The following is a 21707-nucleotide window of genomic DNA, read 5'->3' as shown; positions in this document are numbered from 1 at the left end:
GCTCATGCTCACATTCCTCTTCAACAGAAGAAAGACTTCTAGGCCACTTATGGAGTGAAAGGAAAACAAATATTGAAGTGATAAATCCCATTAGCATTTTCCAGCAAGCTCTGTGCTTCTCCCTTTTTAAAAAATAAATAAAATTGAGTTCCTTAGTTAATTTCCAGATTAAGAAGTACTATTAAAAGCAGTTCAGGCCCAATACAGCCCTTGAAACACCACTGAAATGCACTACAATATTCTTTTATTTAGTTTACAGAAGAGTCTATCAGTACAGGTTGCAGAAAGAAAATGTTTAGTGCTATTTACAATTTGTTTTAAAACTCTGCTCTATACAAATTTAATTCTGATCAGTATGAACAATATTTTTGTAAATCTACTGCATATAAAGCATTTCATCAAAGCAGTAACAATGAATAAAATAACCTGTTTACATTTGAATGATGCCAATCATTCGGAAAAACGATTACACAGAACATCTGTAAGAGTTGTGGACACTTAAGTACAGAACACAATGTCAACCTGTGACTCAGTTTTTTAAAGGCTAAAGCTATTTATATGGAATATTGTTCTATTATACTACACGCCAATCTATATTTAACTTCTATAGTTATGTATTTTATAAGATTTTTATTAAATATATTCTACACATATTTGTAATTTCACCCAGGAAGAATTCCTCCCCAGTGAAAAAATATAAAATCTTTTATATTTTTTAATTTTTATTTATTTTTATTTTTTACAGGTTTAGATGAAACTAGCTCATGCTTTAGTGCTGTGCAAATTTCTTTAGCATATCAACATTTAAATTATTGATATGAAATAAAAGAATGGCATCCTTTTCAATTATGTATGCCTTCAAAAATCAGCTTCTGATTTTAATACCATTGCAAGCACTAATACCAAATGCAGATTACATAAAGAAACAAAACTAGTACTATGGCAGAAGTTTTTCTTTTTGCTTTTTAAATTTTAATAATTCTTTTGAAATCTCTAATGAGTAAGCATGACACTGAAGTCTAAGGTACAGATGAGAAAAATGACTGAAAAACACCAATTGCCAATATTCAAATACATAAAACTGATTAGTAAATGATGTTTTCTAACATTTATGCACAATAATAAAAGCCTATGAACTACAGGAAACTACCCCTCCCATATTAAGGCTAGGAAATGCACTCTCTGCACTTGTTTGTGCTGTCTGAATAAGCACTCAACTAACACACGATCGGAGTGCACACAGTAACAAAAAAATCAGTTTCATCAGCCCTCTACAGAGTGCTTTTAAATTACAGGCACATAGTATTTTTTCTTTGTTGCAGTGAAAAGATATATAGTTAGACTTGGTTTAGTTAATATCTGTGCCAGTTTGGCCACCGAGGTTGACTTAGGTAGAATTGACTTAACAGTTTTTCCTTTGATTTGGCCATAAGTGAGATTTGTTTTACTTATTAATATACTATTTTCCAGTGTTGCATTATACATTGTGGGTTATTACTAGATGTCTCAAATATTGTTAGAGATTGTTGAGGAGAAATATACTGTCAACCATATTTAGTGCAAATTGCATCTAGAAAGCTTGACTGGTTAGATTCAGTTAATGCAGATTTTTGTGGTAGCAAAAAGATTCCTGCTATGGAAAAAAACACAAACTTTTCTGGAGACTGAATTCTTTCAAAAAGTGATGTACTTTAAGATTATTCAACAAACAAAAAGGAGGAATTGAAAAAAATAAACAACTAAAGTGTTCATAGATCTTTCACTTTTTTTTTTTAAAAAGACTAATGAGACAGTGTTCGTGTATTATTTCAGTTCCATGGATTTACAGACAGGCTCTTCCTACAGGTGGTTGAAGCAAGGTAGGGCCTCTTCTATTCCAGCAGCATGAAAGACAAAGACTATATTACATCACACTTAGCAGGTAAAGCTAACAGGGTTTACAGGATTACACAGCAATTGCTTTCTCCAGTTTTTTCACGGTTCCTTTGACCTGCAAAGAAGAGGGAAGTTTTACTTACATTCCATTTCTAAAGCAATGAGGCTGTTCTGTGTGAGTATGCTTAATACAAGTCTGTTCTTAATTATTTCCAGTAAAAAAATTATTTCTTGTCCTACACATGCATACATAACTGAAAAATAAATCAGGACTAGTTTTTCACAATAAAAACAAGACCTTTTAAGATCTGAAGAAGTTTCTGCACTATATAAAAATGCTAAACCAGAAAATTCTTAGTTTTCTACAAACATGTAGAAAAGCATTCCATTAACTTCTTCCCAAAAGAGCACAAGGACTTGACTTTACTATGAAATACTCAAAGAGCCCTTAAGAGACCTGACGACTCTGCCATGTACTCGAATAAGAAACTCCTCTAGTGCCCAGCCTACCTTGAGAGTTTGGTTCTGGCAGTGTCTCTCTAGCCACCAAATGCATCACTGTTGTTTTGCCAAAAGGAAGTTTTAATGCTGCAAAAGGAAAGAGGGAGAGTTATTAACACATTATATCAGCCTTTTCTTCTCCAAAATACCCAGTTGAAACCAACTGTAGTTGGATTAGCACCTATTCAAAACTGTTAGGTTTGAACTGCTTACTGGTTGAAGTTTGGTAAATCAGGGACTCAGGGCATGACAACAGTCACTTAGAACACTGCATTCTTAAAGACATGATACTCCTGTTAGGAAGCTCAGCTTTCCTCTTTTGAGTAAAAAAGTGAAGTGGGCATTCATGCCAAGACTCAGGTGGTTAAGCACTCTTTAATGATAAGGATGCAAAAAAATTGCTAATGCAGCCACCAAATTGTTATTCCTGCGATATCAAAACACTGAGCCTCTTCGGCAAAACAGATTTTCCTAACACATGTTTTGATCCATGACACAGATTTCTTGAAATACAAAATGTCTGCATCTTGCCTTTTAATACTAATCTGTAACATCAGCTGCACGTGAAAAATATCAAATTTAAAGTAGAGGTCTCACAATGCTGCCTTTGTGAGCTTCAGCAACAAAAAAAATTTAAAATTATGCTTTCCACAATTCATTCTGCTTGTGTCTGAAACTAAAATGATAATTTCTACATTCCAATTTAAGTATACAAATACACTGCATACTTAAGAGTAGTTTCCTTGATTGTTTTTCTGAGAAATAAAAGGTCTTCTGGCAAAGTTCTGCCCTTCCCACTTTATAGTGGAAAAAAAAGTCAGTGATAAATTTAACAAGAATTTATTCCTTAATACACAAATAATTCTGACTTGAGTAGACTTTGTCCTATCAAACTCAAGTTACAGCTTTTATTTTCACATACAGTGAAATGGCATTTTAAGTGAATAAATGAATAAGGAATGGGCAATAAACCTGAAGGCAAATGAAGCAAAAAACGCCCCTCTGTTTTAATCCCTACAGCACAGATTAAAGATTCACCAATAAAAAGCCTCACTACATCACCACTATTAAATCACGTTCGTTGCCTACACATTTATTTAAATAAGTGCAAATGATGATTAAAACACAGGTTCAAACACAGGTGTAAGCACACAAAGTGGTACAGAACTCCACAAGATTCTTTGAAGCAGCTGTACTTTGGGAAAAGCCATCTCTATGAACAGGCAAATCTGAAAGTTGCTTAGTTTACTTGAAGCACCGCCTGTGCCTGCAACTAGAAGCTATTGATAACTTAAAATCTGACAAAGATGATGTATTTTGGGTACTTGATACCATGATACAACTGAAAACTCTGACTGTTAATATGCTCTTTCAAACTCCATGGAAAAGGATTGTCTTCATAACATAAATTCTTGAATTACAAAATAATCACATTAGGAACATCTTTCATAATATGAACACAATTCAGGAGACTTGATTAGTGAGTTGTGGAGATAAACTATTCACAGTAATCAAGTAGTACTATGCTAATATTTATATTAACTAATTTCAGCTAGTAGTTTGCACAGTTTACACAAGTTCTTCCTAGAAATTTCCAGCTTCTTGCTTGGAGTGCCACGACAGCATCTGAGCAGCCTAACCTATGCTCAGTAATCCTTTCTTGCTCTTCTCTTTGTGCTCTTACCCCTTTCTCTCAGTTTAGCCAATTTGTATTTAATTCCTTTCCCAACTGTTCAATTCCATTGTTGCTTTGTATTTTCTATCGTCAGAACTTACTTTTCACACCCCCTTTTGGAATGTGGATGGCACATGGTGGGTTAAACTTCCCTTCACCAGTAAATAAGGAAGCAAATGCTGCTGATTACCATTATCTACCAAGAAATGGAGAACTGTTGATTATGTATTACTTCCCTAATTAATATTATTTGAAATGCAAACTGCAGAACAAATATTTAGCTAAAGGATTAAATTTCCTGTTGGAAGCTGAACAACAGACTCTGCCTTGCTAGCCAACTCCCCAGCCCCCTGCACAGGCAGGACAAAACAAAGCAGTGTGGCTCAAACTGCAGGCAGGAGCAGTGCAGCTTTACAGAGGTGTCTGTTCCACAGTGCTCCCAGTGCCATTAGTTCTGCTGTTCCTGTAGTGACAGGCCATTCAGAGGAGGTATCACAAGGGATGATTCATTGAAAATAAAGTTTTTCACTCAAAAGCACTTTTTCCTACCAATTTCTCTTTTTTGAGGCATCTAAGTTCATAGGAGTCTTAAATTCATAACATTACGCAGATGTGTAAGGTAAAAGTGAACAAAAATGGACTCCAGTTAAAAAGGAAAACACCAAACTGTTTCCTTGGAAACTTTTGTTTCACTGGATGATAAAATGATTTTCAGGAGGTCCAAATTCCAGTCAATATTTCCTAATCACCTAAAGCAAATATAACACTAAGTGCTATAACTCAGTCAAAGAGAACTGCAGCTAGAAAAGCTTAATGAAAGTTAAGCCAAGTAAAGAAACATAATATAAATGTTGTTTAATAAACTCCCCCTTCACCTCCCTTTTAAAGGTAACTAGTTCACTTAAGGTTACCTCTAATGGACAACACAAACTGAAGTAAGAGTCTTTTCAGGCTGTTTCATGAATTCCTGCTCCACTTTCAGCTGTGTAATCTTACTCCTGATAACTTCATTAGTGCTGAAGTTAAGCCAATGTTTTAGGGATTCTTTTTCTTAAAACAATACAGCAATGAAAATATTTTTGAAAAACACTAATATACATGTAATATCCTTGGGGCAAAAACATGATGATTAAATCTCAACACTGAATGATTAAAAATGAACTAAAATGCCCTGAACCCAAGTGTTCAAAATTTATAGACCTAAGTTAATGCAAAAGTCAGCAGCATGCAGCTATTATTTTTCAGCTTAACTCATTAAATAATATATTAAATATATTGAACAAATAGTCAACATTTTCTCAGATTTAGACAAATGTCACTAAAGGGAAAAAATACTGGTGGTAAAGAGCAGCATTCAGTAAAGTGTAAAGTAAATAAATGGCAAAGTAAATCCCAGTTAGCTATCCTTGCCTGGAAATGTAGGGTAAGACTAGCATCTTTAATTGCAGAGATGATCCAAGACTTAACATTTGTCTTTCAACTCTATTCCAACTGCTACTAGCTGCACTCACTGTCACCTGGTAAAAATACAAATTAAAGAGTGAGTAAAAATTTTAGAGTTCTTCCAGCTGAGCTGACAATGATCTTGTATATATAGAAGCATTAAAAATTTATATATGTGGAGAGTAAATCTATAAGTACATCACTAGGCAACACTGGGAATGGTAGAAAGTGAATCAATAGCTATATCATCCCAGTCAATTCTTCATGAAAATCACCATAAGCAGTCCAGAAATAATATTTTCAGATTCCTCTTAACTTCAAAAACAATTAATTGGTAATTTTGTATTATTATTATATTCTCCTTTCTGTACTGCACTCAGGTACCAAGCCATAAATAATTTGAACATACAAAGTAGGAGCATTAATTTGTTTTTAAACTGGCATAGAATGGAGAGTCTCATATTGTTTAGTCATTGATACAGCTGATATTCCCACTAGCAAATGCTACCTACAAAAGGAGGGATGACTTAACAAATGTGTGTCACACCTCCACGAAGGGTTCCCACCAAAATGTGTAATTGCGGGAAAACACTTGCCACGAGGGGGCAGAGTTGAATTGCATTTCCGTAGCAAACGAAGTGAAGCCATTTACTGTTGTTTTCACATAACTATGCAATTGTATCCCTGGGAGAGCACTGGACAGCAAGAATGCTTCCCCTCATTCTCATTCACAGGGTGTTTCCCTGCGTTGCACTAAGATTTAAAGTATTGCTTGACCAATTATCATAAAGTTTATCAAGCATTTTAAAATACTTCAGATATTTATTAAGTAGCTTGTACTGCACATGCAGCGTAAGAGAGGTGGAACAAAATATTCCATTTAGAAAGACAACAAATAAAAGCAGCACTACCATTTCTTTGTGTGAGAGGAGACTTGACTTAGCAGGTGGGACCTCGCAAAGTTTAACAGCTCGTGGTAACAAGATGGGAAAATATGCAATAAAGTACAATGCCACTCTATGCATGAGAACAGCAATATAAAGCAAGCCATCCTGTGATCTTGAACAGTAAAGTAGTATTCACTGAACTGTAAATAAATACCCCCTTTTGCCTAACTGTAACACATATAATGAAAATTATTTTCATACCTCCTAATGTCACGTTGCCATGAAGAAACCTCCCTTGATAAATAAGCCGCAAGATATTTGGACTGCTGACTTGTTCTTCTTCCCAATCTGAAGAGAGAGAGAATTTCCAGTTACATTGTAACAAAAACATCTTTTTTTAGGAATTTTAGGAAGAAAATTGGGAAAGGACTCTTTTGTATAAAACACTGAAGAGAGAACACAGGCTGAAGGTATGGGAAGATAATTCAAGGCCAGCACTCCTGAAGTCTATTCTTGAATCTATTATTTGACCCTGGGCATTGAAACACGTAATTTTATGTCAGCAAGTATAAATATTACTGATGTCACAGACTGCAGGATATATTTAGCACATACACAAGTCCTAAAGAAAATATTTCATACATGCGAATTGCTTCCTGAATCTTGATATCCAGGCCATGCTGAAGCTTCCCAAGCCACACTCCTCATCCCCAGCTAATTGACTAACTGGAGCCGTTCTCCAGCACCGGGAAGCTGCTGCACACAGAGCGAGCGCGCATGTGATGGGTCACTTGAAACAGGACTCTGAGATCACAGCACTGAAAAAAAGCTCCGGAGGCAGCTCAGCGCCGGTCGATGACAGCCAGATCCAACCAGTTCCATGTCTGGAGGGGGCAGTGACCTGAGCAGCCCCCAGCCACCACCACAGAGCCCGGACACAGGCTCTCTCAGAGCACACACCCACCAATACATTTTAAGGAGCTTCTCCAAAGCCATCCATTTTTATGTGTGTTTTTATGTGTTTCAATGTTTTTATGTGGCAAACAGCGGTTGAAAAAAAGCAAGCTTGCGTTTTCCTATAATGCTTCAGCTATCATAAATAAATGATAAGCTTAAATGGTCTTTTCCTACTCTATTCCCATTCCCTGTCACAATGTGAAGAACAAATAAATATGCACTCTGCTTTCAGAACAAGTATCATAAAACCTTGAAATGTTGAATTTAAATGGTCTCTCTGGGAATACAGTGTCTTCTGTTTCTTAGATGACCAGATATCTGGCTACAGTTGTTCACAAACATTCTTTCTGTTTTTGTAGTGTTTATATAGCAAAATCAATATTCAGCAAGGGATCAGGATGAGCCACAGAAACCAACCTGTTCACTGGGAACACTCAATTAACATACAGGCAATAGCAACTGGCATCACAAAAGGAGAAGAACTGAAAAGGGTAGAAGGGGAAGCATTTAAAACAAAAGCCACAGCTGCAGAGTGTACAGAGAGGCATCTGGTGCAAAAAGCAAGCAGGCAGAGACTGGGCAGCAGGAGCCATCTCAGCCCCAGACCACAGTGGAAGCAAGGCTGGTACCAACAGAAGAATGTGCAACACTCCCAGGTGCTCCCATGTGCCTGGTTTATAAGATTAGATCAAATTAGGCAACCAAAGCTATTTGAATTTCAAGTATTTCCACTTAGGGTCTGATTCAATTGTCTTGCAATTCAAGCACATGCCCGTTCTGCTGTGCTGTGAAGTGGGCAACATCAAGGCTGAATTATCACACGGCTACCATAATAGTTTTGTTTTGGATTTTTTTACTTTATGCAGTCTGAACTCCACTATACTGTGGCTGTATAGAGAAATTCAGCCAGTTGACAGTGCCACAGTGATGTAAAACCACAACCAAAAGAAGACAGACTATATTTTGGCACAGGTATTTTCTCACTGTTAAGCTGCCAAGTTACCCATCCTTTTAATTTCTGCTTCTTGGCTGGAAGTCTGAAACATTTCTTTCTGACATGAATTCAAATTTTAATTTCCACCGATGACTAAATGAGCCAAGGACTCACTGAATCTACCTTTTTTATTTTAAGTTCAGATAATTGCTGTACAAGAAAGAAGTTAATATTATTTAGCAGAAAATGGGGAGGGGAAGAAAACAACAGGTAGCCTACCTAGATGATACACATTAAAATAAATTTGGCATTTTCTACTGCAAGTCGAGACATCCTTAATTAACAACTGTATTGCCAAAAGAGGTGGGGCAAGGTTTGCCTTAATTCTGTCAGCATGTGACGGAGGTTATTTCATTCCTTTTTTCCCTACAAGATCATGACAAGTCTAAATGGTGGTAAAAACAATTGTAACATCTCTGTTTCAAGGCAACTTTAGTCCTCATCAAGATTTCTCAGTCCTGTGGCAAAGAGGAGCACTCTCAGTCTGAAAACAGCTAATGGGCTAATGTTTGTGAAAATCTATATGTTATTCTGAAGTGAGATATTTTTTTTTTAATTGAGACTATTCTTCTTTGCAAAAGCAATTAAACATTCATCAAAATTTAGAGTACTCCCTCAGGACAGCAGATATTTGAACTGAGATTTCCATGTCTGGTTCTACTTTTTTTTTGAAGAAGAGACTTTATGGTCTGGGTTTCTTCCCAACTCTAAACTCAGAATCTGCAACTTTCAAGCTCTTCACAAGACTGTGAACACGACAACACGTGTTCACAGGCACAGACTTGAGTAAGGAAAAAAAATCCAGTTCTGCCTCTACCAATTCAGATAAGTGTACACAAAGAACATTTGGTTATGACAACTATGTAGTGCATTATGTACATTAGAATATGTACAGCACAGAAGCTATGTTAACCTATTTTTTTTAAGCATTTTACATCTGTAACTCATACTTCAGAGGATTTAAAACCTCCTCCTTCATTACATATTTTACAAAATACATAATACTGCATCCCAGCAAATCAAACAGCAAACTTTTTTCCTGACCTCAAAGACCAGTTTAAGGCCTAAAATACTGATTATCACCTTTAACTTTTTGGCATAAACTATTATCCACCATATGTCTTTGACAAAGGCACCACAGAAACAGATAGTGCAATGTTTTAGTTTGTCTAAATAGTAGTCTTTTTAACATCAAAACAGTAACCCAAATGAAGTCCTGTACCAAAAGAAGCATTTTCTTTCATCGTATGTAATGCTATGTCTGGGTTTTGGCTATTTTCCCATGAAATCATAGTCAGGGAGAACAGAAGCACTTTGTTTTGGGGAGCTATTCACATATGTGAGTACACATCTTAAGTTCTCAAGTCCATTTTCCAAAGCCAGTATTCCTGTATGACACCAAGTATATTTACACAAACAACACCCAGTCTTCTAATGTCTCTTAAAATGAGCTTCTATGTTTGTTTTCTTCCTGGAGAAATATCAGTATTACAGATCCTTTCCCAGATAAGGCAGTAAGGAAAAAGTACTTCAGACTCAATTTCACTAATGCATTCCTGTGACTTCCCATGTTTTATTTTAGCTGTTCTCACGTAAGAGGTTTTATACCTCCGACATTTCCTCACACTTACTAGATCCTCCAAATCGATTGATAAAGTGTCTTAAGATAGGGAGAAAGAAGTACTTCAATTTGGGGAAGCAAATTTTAGAAATAAAGTAAGAAACAGTCCTGACATCAAAAATCTGCCCAACTGAAGGAACTGTGAAAAAGAAGGCAGGACACCTGTATTTCTACATAAATCTTTATCCAGATAGTGAATAAACATACTTAATTTGAACGTTGAGCAAGAGATCAGTTTACGGACACTTCAGTCTGAATATACAGTGATTCTCCTTGCTCACCAGTTAAAAAGCCAAAGCCACACTGCTACTCACCCATTGGCCAGTTGTCATACACATGTTTTGCAATATCTGCAGCAGAGTCATTCGGTGAAAACAGGAACTCTTTTGTTTTCCCGCTTACCAAGATGAGGCGCAAATTTATCTGGTAAAAAAACCCAAAATATCAGTATTAGGAAAGTTTACAGAGACAACTTAAATAATTTATTTTTTACAGTTACTAAAAACTGTCATTGGTTTTGGAAGACTGATCCAAATGATTTGAGAAAACAGTTTAACATGTTAACATATGTTAAAAAGAGGGTCAAAGAGGTCAATAAAATGTTGTTCACATATCCATAATCTAGGAAGATTAAATTCTAACAGCTGGTATTTTTGATTATAAACACCAGAAGATTCTGTTAGTGATTGAATCAACTCTGCCAGTAAAAAATAGCTTTCAATACGATAGAAACATACTCTAGCAATGACACATAAGCAACATAGCTCCTGAATGAAGAGGAAAAGTATAAACCTGAAAAATTAACTTAGAGAGAATTAAAATATCAAAATCTGCACCTGAATACCCTATGAACCTAAATAAAAGCCATAGAATGCTCCCTCCTGATCTCAGCCAGTGCATCTCCTGCAAAATGCCAGAGTTAGACAGCATCCTTCCTTGCTCCCAGCTGCCACAAATCTGCCTTCCTGAATCCATCTGCCAGTCTTCTGAATCCAAAACTTTGTCCCACAACTGTCTTTCACCACAAGCAAAGTGAGGTCCAAATGCAACACAGCAATAACATCACACCATAATTTTTCTTTCATTAATTTCCTCCATATAACCACCAGCACCTTCAGCCATAATTTTCCTCTCTTCTATTTGCAAACTACTGAATATAATTTCTTTTCCATATAGCATTAAAATAACACATATAAAGAGCTCACTATGACATTATTTACAATGCAAAAGAGATTAAATTTTGGCTCCTCAAGCGACTGTTAGCAAGGTCACAAAATACATTTGGTAGCGCTTAGCAATGCCCATGGCAAGCAGGAGTCTGGCTGCTGTTGTACTTTGACCTACAAGCCCACATTTCATCAAGTTTCAGTGAGACTTTAGCAGACTAACTGCTTGGATACTTTTTTCCAAGTCACATTCTCAAGCTGTGGCTCTCACTTTAGGTAAGTTGCAACAAAGCTTTCTTTGTTGGAATTCAGCATACTGTTTTCTACATCAAATATCAAGTGCAAAATTTACAGCGAAGTCCAAGTTTTCTACACTTCTTGAAAAAGATCTTAGTGCAGCACATCTTCTGAACATAAGAGCTCTGCCTCAGCTACCTACTCTCCACTTATTTCAGAAGCTCTTTAGACAGATCATCTATTCCCTCCTGAATGCTTTGGCTTGGATTCATCCCACCTATCTTTAAGCACCTAATGGAGGTATCCAAATTACAATCTCTACCATCCAACACACTGCGAGGTCAATGAAGGTAAATGACCCCTCCTAAAAGCAATTCAGTGTCTATTTCAAAGTGTAGCAAGTATAAAAAGAGTGAGCATAAAATGCTAAGTTCTCCTCCCTGTCCTCCCACTAACACCCTTTGGAAAATACAAGTTCTCCCATTAGCCCAGGAAAGGAAATGGTAGCTGTCTCTGAGAAAGCACCACAGCCACTCCAAGTGCATCATTGCATATGATGAAATGACAAAAAAACTTGAAAGAGAGAAACAGAGGGAATGCTGTTTAGTCAAAGACAATTCTTCATAAAATTCAGAATATATCTGGTTATACACAATATTGTTTTCTTTGGAATTTCCACAATGATTAAAGAATTATTTTCAAATTTCACCAACATTTAGCAGAAAAAGCAGATCAAGTTTTACTGTTTATGTTTACTCCAAAAACGTGACTACTGTGATGAAACCACAGTTTCAAAAAGTTGGACTATATTCAGGTGTTGTTTTGCTTATATTGTCTTCCAGTTTCAATATTTCACCCCCCTTTACTGTCTCCACCTGTGTATGTACAAACAACACTCACATACACAGTTTCTTTAGCTGGACTACCCCAGTTAAGCTCTTCAAGCTTTCTCTAGTGAGACAGTTATTTCTCCTTTCATCCTCGGAGCCTGTCTCTGCACATTTTTTTCTATTTCCTCCTCAAGCAAATGACAATTTCTGAAGCATACTACATGATGTCTAACCAGATGCTTGTAGAACACCACCAGTAATTTCCTCTGTCTACTGGTAACATCTGTGACTGTGTCCCAAGAACACATATGCCTTCTTCATAACTGCACCACGCTGTTTGCTCGGTTACTTTGCACCCTTTTCTACTTTGATCCTTTCAATTATTCAGCCTCCAAGATTTTCTTTTCGCTGTATCACCCTAAAGCACATGGCTACAAATTTCATCCCACTCCTATTACTCCATCCCTCAGAGAGAAAGGAGGCTAGGTGTAAAGAAGTATTCTGCATCACAAAGATGCTTCAGATTTACCCCATGTCTGGGCATTGGACCTAAGAAATCCCCCAAAGTTCTTCTTCCTCTCTACCTTACAAGTAATTTTCAAACTTCATGTCATCAATGAATTCTAGCAGCCAGGCATCTTTTACCCTTACCTTTGTCATTAAATGAATTAGGAAACATCAAAATTCATCTGACAGTTGTTTCATAATGAATTTAATAACAAAAGCTCTCTGAGCTGCCCTCCCCCCCTCAGCCAGGTCCTTTATATGAGGCTCACAGACACACAGTTTCTCTAATACTTTTTAATTTCTCTTGTGTTGAACCAACAGTTTGCAAAACACCACCACATCAGTTATTAAGTACATATTCAGATGACAATATAAAAGTATGCATATAGAAAATAAGTTCTTTTCATCAGTTTGCCACACTTCAGCTTTTGAACGTGGGGTGTACTGTATTTGATTCCACTCTCTCTATACCTCATTATTTTTAATTATTTTTAAAGCATTAATGCACCTTTTTAAAATACTGGCATACTGCCAAAAATTTAGGAAGTTCAGACCACATCACAAACTGTTACTTGTGCTTGGAATGGGCTGCCCATTTAAAAGAACAAACAAACCAACCCCAAATTTTCAGCACCAGTGCCTACCTTAGCTTCTTCACCAGCAGCCCTTTTGCCTCTCCAATTTCCATATCTATTTCCTATACTCTAAATGGCTTATGAGAAACCCTCCTTCTGGCTAAGCAGTTCCCAAACTCTGAATTTATATCATTTATCTAAGGAATTATTTTGCTTCATCTGCGTGTAATTTAGCTGTGGTGGGGGTTACCTGGTTTTAAGACCACAGCACTTTCCTAAGCAGTAGATATAACACCAAACCATCCATTCCCTAGAGTGGGTCCTCCAAGAAGATGACTAAAATAAACCCCAAAAGATTAGCCCTGTATGGTTATGGCACTACATTAACATGGAAGTGAAGTTACTCTTCTTCTGCCACAACATTAGGAAGATACATTTCTATTTATTCTCACTACTGAGTTTTGAGATCACCAGGCACACTAAAATGAATACAGAAAGGAGATTAATATCACTAAAAAATAACCAAAACTAACTTGGCTTCCTGTAAAAATTCATTAAGTCATAACTCTGCAGTTAATATACACCATAAAATCAATAAAAGCAATATGGGAGGGGGTGACAGTGGGAGTGGGGGGGTGGTGGGGAAGAGTGAAAAATGTTAGATCCTTCTTTCCCTCTACCTCCCCAAGATGGGTAAGGTTCTTGATATTGAAAGGCCTTTCTTATAGTCTTACTTTGAAGGGTCTTTCTTATAGTCTTACTTTGAAATATAAAAGGCACATTGAGATAAGATAATAATTTTACAGGGTATATTACAAAGTATGTGTAAAACACAGGATAAATATTTTCATTTAAAAAAATAATAAATCACATATCAGCAGAAGCCCAAAATGAATTATTAAATCGGTCAAGCAGATGTTACATGAAGTGCAAAGATAGAGCTGTCCTAATGAAAGGTTTGAGTATTTTCTTATTTATAGTACAGCATGCCACTGACACATTTAGTTTGCATGTTTCTCTCTCACTCTATATATATATGTTTCTTAATCTTGGCTTGAATGAATCTTAGTCTTGAGTTGCTTATCACACTACCCCAAAGGGTTTGAAGCAAATAATCCTAAAACTTGCCTCTAAATTTAGAATCCAATCTCATTTCCCTCAAGAATATTGGTAAATGTAACAACTTGCAACTGCTGTACCACCTAATCTTGAAAACAAACTATAGGGGATCTGAAAAAAATATTTCTGGCAAAATTCCAGAAACCTCAGAACTAAAAGAAGAAAGAAAAAGATAAACCCATATGTGCATACACAATTATTCAAAGTGAAGAAAAAATTCTTGGTTAGGTAGAGGAATTTTGACACAAAAGCATCAAGTTTTTATTTTCCAAGTTAAGAAAGGATTCTTAGCAATTTGAGCTATCCTATTTCCTACATTAAAAACTGCCAAGGAGGTTGTGTCTGTATTCCTTGTATGCTTAAAGCCCCTCCACCTATTCTTGTCAAGTGTCTTGGTCACAAAAAACTTTTGCAATCCTCATAGCCCTGACAACTTTGCTCTTCAACTGGGAATGTTACAACAATTATCCTGATTATGTTTTTTTTTTCTTTTTTTCAGGATACCAAAGAGAGTTCCAGCCTTTTGCTGCAACAAAGCGACAGAGATCATATCCTCACACTTCTGCATGGTAGCATCAACTGCAACGTTACTGTTGAAAGCAGTCAAGGGCAGCCAGAGTATCAGAAGAAGGATTAAATATAATTTGCAGTCTACATCCCCTCTGCACACTTATGTAATAGCACATTCTGTTTGTGATCTCAAGCATGCAAATCTTACCCTCTTCCCCCCCACCCCAATCTCATAATCACAGCTCCAGTAACTACCCCATCAGTTGCACTGCATACACAATAAAAATTTTCAGCATAGATTATATTATCCAAACAACAACAACAAACCCCCCCACCAAACAGAAAACCACCCAAAAATAAAACTGTATTTATGAAAAGATTATAGTAACAACTGTGACCACAATTTTTGGAAGAGAAATTTGGGTCACATATATGCTGATGTAGAGTAAATTGTGTTTTCTTTGTTCTAGGCATCTGCAAAGTTTGTTCATTCTTTAAGGCATACCTACAAAATATCTTAGTGCCACAGTGCTTCTAATTTCACAGCTAATGTTAAATAAATGGGAAGTCACTTTAAGATCAATAAGCATTGTGTAGGTTGAAATTTCATTTCTTAATGTTTGACTCCTCAGCTATTCAGTTAAACAAGCTAGTTGGTTATCAATTTTATGCTCCAGTAGCAGCTTAAGATTGCTCCCCAACTTACAATTCAAATGCAGAGAAGTGTCATATCACTACATCATATGCAGCCCCAAGTTTAAACTAACTGCTTTTCTTTAGCTGTTTTAAGACTGAAATACATACACAAAACAATTTTTTCCTCAACATCCAATACACTTATTTTCTTGTTCAAGTTCACTAATGTATGAAGTAAGTTGGCTCTCTAAAGACATTACGGTTTCCTAATGGCTGTAGGCCAGAGAAAAACCTCCCTGCCCCACTACAGTGACTGAATTCCACCAGATTTACATACAAGGTTGAACAAAGCCCAAATGACAATCTAAGCATCACACAAGCCAAGTCAGCAGGGACCTGCAGGTTCTGGACACCAGGTCACTCCTGGAATGCATCCACCTGAATCTAATGAAGAACTTCAGTTTTTACATATCCTGCAAGTCTGTTGTAGAAGCTGAGGTGTTTCACTGAGTGCTTTCTTCTCATTCCCAGCTTAAATTTATTCTTGAATAAGTTGCACTCATTGATGTCACATGCACATCATGCTTTAGCCAAAAAAACCCCAGGGTTTTGATGGCTTTCTTCTGCATCTGCAGACAAGGAGACACTTAGCCAAAATTAAAAGGCAAAGGTTCTCCTCATTAAAAGCCTGGCCCTTGGTGGAAGCACTGTCTTCAGAATGCTGAAGCACATCAGTAGAGATTAAGGTAACTGGGATTCATAGGGCTGAAGGGGACCTATTAGCAGCCTTCCCATGACTAAATTACCAAAGGACCCCTTTACTGAGGTCGAAGACAGAAGATCAACAGACAATGGTCATAAATGGAAACAAGAGACTCTTTACTGTGATCAGGTAATAGGTTTTCACCCTGAGAATCTCAAAACAGTGGTCACTCAGAGATGCTCTGGAAGCTCTGGCATTGTAGATTTTCAAGGTCCAACCAACAAAGCCCCAAGCAATCTGGTCTGAATTCAGTGGTGAGTCTGCTTCCAGCAGGAGTTTGGGCTAGAAAATTCCTTAAGGTCCTTTCCAAAGTGAACAATTCCACAATCCACTTCAATGCCTATCCATATTTTTAGTTTTGTTTAAACCTTCTTAAGTATGCATAATTAGAATGATACATAGTATTTCAGAAATTTATAAAATAATACTAGAACCTCCTTAAACTGACTGCAAAAACCTCTCCATTTTCAATTACAAACATCACAACTGTCTTACATTTGTAATGCAGTAAACTCACAATGCTCTTCTCCAGCCCAGTTGTTTCTATGACATAAACTTTCAAGCTTGCATTTCAAAATACAGCTTTTAACCATCCATAATGTACAGGATATTTTTATTGTAATTTGACTAATTCTGTTCCTATTAATTGTCTTTGATATAATCCCATCTCCAGACAACACCACAATCATCTTCTATACTATGCATCATCAACAAATTTCATCAGCATACTGATTTTCCTTGTTCTAGAGGCATAAATGAAAACAATACAAAGACAGCTGGTCCCAAAATTATCTTTAAGGAATTCCACTAAGCATAACTGACAGCCTGACACATCCTGAACACTGTACTTTACCATCTTCTCCACCTAAGTCACACACTCAATCAAACCCTGCCTTCCCCAAGTGATCCCTTGCTATGCAACATCAACTACTCACTGAAGTCCAGGCAGATTACACCTCTTCTGCATTTCCCCTATGTGGAAAACACTCTCCTTCCACAGAAAATTGGCTGATGAATCTGTCATGATCTAATTTGGATAAATAGAAATAATGAATATTATTCCATTATTTTTTCTCTGCTCCTTCTCAGCATCCTTCCCGAGATGGTTACTCATCAAATTCAAAGTCTCTCTTCACATCTTTTCACTCAACTAGCATGCAGATATTTTATAACTTAATTTCTTCAACCTGAAGAAACACCAAGCATGCAAATTCCTCAGGCACACTCCTAAATACTAACCCACTACATTTAGTTTAATCAACATCTGCCTCCTTGAAATCCAAAGCTTTACATATACTCCTGCTTTGTTTATTCTTCCATTTGATTTTAACTGTATCAGCTCATGGTATTGAAATGAAATCATCTACCCAAGCAGCCTTCTGAAGACTTCCAGAACTTTCTGGGAATTTGAGACACATATAGAATAATAGTATTAACTCCTTCTCAGCCAAGAAACTAGCTGGTAGAGGGACTGAGGTGCCCAAGGTAAGAAAGAGAGCAAAAGGATAAATTTGTAACCCAACCATGCAAGCATTCTCAATGAGAGAGAAGAGATCCTTCATTCTGAACTCTTCTTCAAGAGTCACTTGGTAAAACAAGTTAAACTATAGTTCTCATGAATCACACTTCTAGACACCTATTTTCACCAGATACTTTATAGGAAATACAGGTAACTACACACTTCCTCAATTGAACACCTAAAATTTACATTTGGCAACCCTCAGAACCCCTGTATTTAGCTTTGCTCTACCTCTACAGCACCTTGCAGTACCTGTAATAAATTTATTTTGTGTTATGAAAAAAAGATTGACATGGAAAATGAAAAGAAACAAATTGTCCATGTGAATGAACAAAGCTCTGAAGATCCATTGCCAGCTGCATCACTTGTTCAAAGGCACAGCACTTGTGAAAGTAGGGCAATCCCAGCACAACACCAGGTAAATGTGACAGCACCCTGCGTCACTCTATTCAGGGCTAAGGTGAACTTCACACCAGTTCCAATGACACACTCACCTTTACATTACTACAAAGTGAAACAAATATGGGTTTATGTGCTTTGCACTGCAAAAAAATTTAGTTAGCAAATTTCAGAAATTTGAAGTGAAAAGAGAAAACCAAAAAAGAGCATAAACAAATTTTACTTAAAGGGGGAAAAAAAAGCAAAATCCTATAGGCATTTAACTCAGTAGCTATGATAGAACTAGCTGTTTCTATGGAAACCATGACACTCTTGAACTTAAAATCCTAGTGCTTGGTTACACTTCATCCATTTCCTCACTTCAGTTCAAGTAACACAGGAACAATGGCAATATCCTCCAATGAGTTCCAGGGTTATGTTCTCAGAAGAAATATCTAGGAAACACTGTTCTTCAAAATAAATTAATACAGTCACTGTAATAAACAGCCAGCAAAATACAATGGATTTCAGTCAAATTTACATACTGTTTCCTGTACTATCCTGACTATTTGCATTCCTGAAACAATTCTGGGTTGGCTTGGTTTTTTGGGGTTTTGTGGAGAGGGATGAAGTAAACACAACACACAAACGTGTCTGCTGGAGCTAATTAAGAACTAAGAATTTTCATCAAAAATCAACTTTAACAAAACTTGAAAATCAGAATAACTTTTTCTTACAACATACTGGTTCTATTGGCAAAAGCTTTTTTCATTATTTAATTAAGTAAGACTCTAACACAGAATAATTTGTCTCACAGCAATAAAAGAGAGCTGAGGCACTACTTTACCTGGATCAAGTACCTGGTCTTCTCACGTCAAGTGGAATTTTGGCCACTGTATCCCAAGTACATACTTTAGTCATAAACTGTCTCCTGCTGCCTCCCAGAAGAATTCACTCTGACAGAGAAGACTCAAAGACCTACTCTAATTACTCATTAGCCATAGTCAGGGCAGTTTCACCCTTCACATGTTATAATTGTCTTAGTCCATCATGATCCTAATGTGCAAATTACAAGACAGAAGACCTTTAACTTGTCTTTAACACAAGTCAGAAGACCAGGAGATTTAGTATAAATAGGTAGTAAAAAATACAGAAAGTAGCATTCAAGTTTGCTATTTTCAGAGTTCATCCTTTCAACTCAGTGTTGGAATAAGTGTACTTTTACTGAGGAATAAAGTGACTAAAACACTAAACACTGAAACTGATATACTCAGATTAACATGAAATTTGGGCAGAGACCATTTTAGCCATCGGTATACCACATTGAGCCAGTCAATTCCAAACACAAGAGTGGAAACAGCAGTAAAATTGCATCCAACATCAGTGGCCACAAGGGAAGTCCTTGCTTGCAGGCTGAACCAGTTAGCTCTGGTCAGCAGGGCCACAGGGAGGTGGTTTGGTAACTATGGTGGTTTACAGCTCCTGTTCTCAGGAGAGACCTGTAAAACAGGAACCAGGCCATCCTGCTGCAACATATCCCAGGGTCCCTGGCCTGTAGTGCATGGAGTTAGTGCTGAAGCTCCAACACAGGCATTTGTATGCCTTCTTCAGAACTTAGATATAATAATAGCATAGAAGAGCATTCCAGGGTTTCTTTCTGAAGTGGGAAAGAGTGTGAGTAGGAGAGAGAGAGAGAGAGAAGAAGGTGTCTGTTTCTATATTTTCAATCTCTGTCTCCCTAAAAATATCTTTTAATGACACACATCCCAGTGTTTGACTCCAGAATGCATAAGTGAAATCAGCGTGTACCATTTGTGTTACCATTCTGCCATCTCTACTCAAGAGCTGCCCCTGGATGAGCCCAACACCTTGTTTTCATCCTCTCCTATTAAGCTGATATTTGAAGCTTAGGAGTCAATCCCACAAATATTATTAATGATAATTGTAGTCACTTAAATTTGGACTTAATTCTGATATAACTCAATAATTGTTCTACTGTGTTCTGTAGGGAGAATATTTGTGTATTATTTTAAAATATTATTTAGGACAGTTCAGTGGCACCTTTTAGAAGACCGATGCAAGACCACCAAGTCTGTGAACACTGATGTTGTTCAATGCCTAACACCTCCAGTTTGAAGTGAATAGTACCACTGCTGCTAACAAAGGAGAACATACAATTCCATGGAACCAGTTCCATACATAGCTACTTTTTCCAAGTTGAAGTGGCAGACAGATACTCTCTATCCCTTCATAATCCCCAATCAATTATTTTTTTCTTTCTTTAAACCAACTTTGCAGGGTTCAATTTGATTTAACCATGTACCTAGAAGATTACCTAGACTGGGAGATACTACAATTTTATAACCCACACAGGTCATACCATAGACAAAAGTCAAAGTAGTTCTTCCACTTACAGCCTGGATGACAATAACCTCAGCTTCAATTTGACCAAAACTAAAGCTCTTTGGGGAGGAAAAAAGTGAACACAATGAAAACATTAAAAACACATTGAAAAAATGGACAATTCAAGGGACCTGCTAATTACTGGAGCAATCAAAATAATTATAATTGCAAGCAGCACATATTTGTGGATATCCTCTAGTTCTACATCCTAATTTTCAGAAGAAAAGTTTGGGTTTTTTAAAATGTTATTTGTTTGTTTTTAAATTAAGTTTTAAAACATGATTTTTCATACTAAGTTACCTAAACATAATAAAGATGCACTGGGCTCTCTGCATTCTTGAGCTAGACTTTATTGCAGAAGTCCAACTGCTCCTCCCTTTGCTTCCTCTTTCTACCATGTGAGGCAGGAACACTAAGGATCACTTCAGTGTGTATATTCAGGTACATGAACATATACATAAAAAGACACAAGTAACTAGCCAATTCAGAAAAAATCTTGGGAAATATTTCAATAAGAAAAAAAAAAAGCATTTCTTTAAAAAGAAAAGACCCCCAAACATAAAACACACACATAAAAAACCACATACAAATCCACAAAAAAAATCACCCCACTGTCCTGGAAATGAATGGTCTACTCCTTACATATGAGAGCATAAAGATTCATAAAATCTTACTCATGAAGATTACAGCATGAGATTATATTTTTCCTCAGAAACAAATTGATCTCCAACACAAAGCTTGTATTTAAAATGTGCTACTCTTCAGGCCCCCCAAAACGGACAAAAACAGTCTGATTTAGAGCAGAAGAAAAATAATACAAGAGCAAGGAAACAACCCAACCTTCTGAATCCAATTTTATCTTCTCTTTTCTCTTGCAATAAGTGTTGCATTATATGTTATTTAATACAGTTCACTGTGCAATACAGAAAACATCACACTGTGACTAAGTAGGAGATTACAGCTAAAAAAATACTATTTTCCATTTCAACCAAACACAGCTTGAAAAACTCCTAAGAAAAAAAAGTCACTCCATAAGGATAAATAGTGACACAGTTCTGTGGAAGTCCCCTCATATAAACTCTGAGCTATCAATAAGTAAATTGCATGAATA

General features: G+C 36.6%; 1 protein-coding gene across 1 annotated transcript in view; it reads right to left on the bottom strand.

The window, feature by feature from the left end:
* Window positions 1-234: 234 nt before the first annotated feature.
* Window positions 235-21707, bottom strand: part of UBL3 (ubiquitin like 3) — a 55827-nt gene continuing 34354 nt past the window's right edge. Inside the window, exons 2-5 of the mRNA XM_084224482.1 lie at window positions 10268-10376; window positions 6643-6729; window positions 2386-2463; window positions 235-1990 (exon numbers count right to left, since the gene is read on the bottom strand). Of these exons, the coding sequence (XP_084080608.1) occupies window positions 1938-1990; window positions 2386-2463; window positions 6643-6729; window positions 10268-10376 (327 nt within the window). The 3' untranslated portion in view covers window positions 235-1937. The remainder of the gene's footprint in view (window positions 1991-2385; window positions 2464-6642; window positions 6730-10267; window positions 10377-21707) is intronic.

Source organism: Fringilla coelebs (assembly GCF_963513975.1).
Source record: "Fringilla coelebs genome assembly, chromosome: 2".
Lineage (NCBI taxonomy): Eukaryota > Metazoa > Chordata > Aves > Passeriformes > Fringillidae > Fringilla > Fringilla coelebs.
This window is presented reverse-complemented; position numbering and strand designations above follow the sequence as displayed.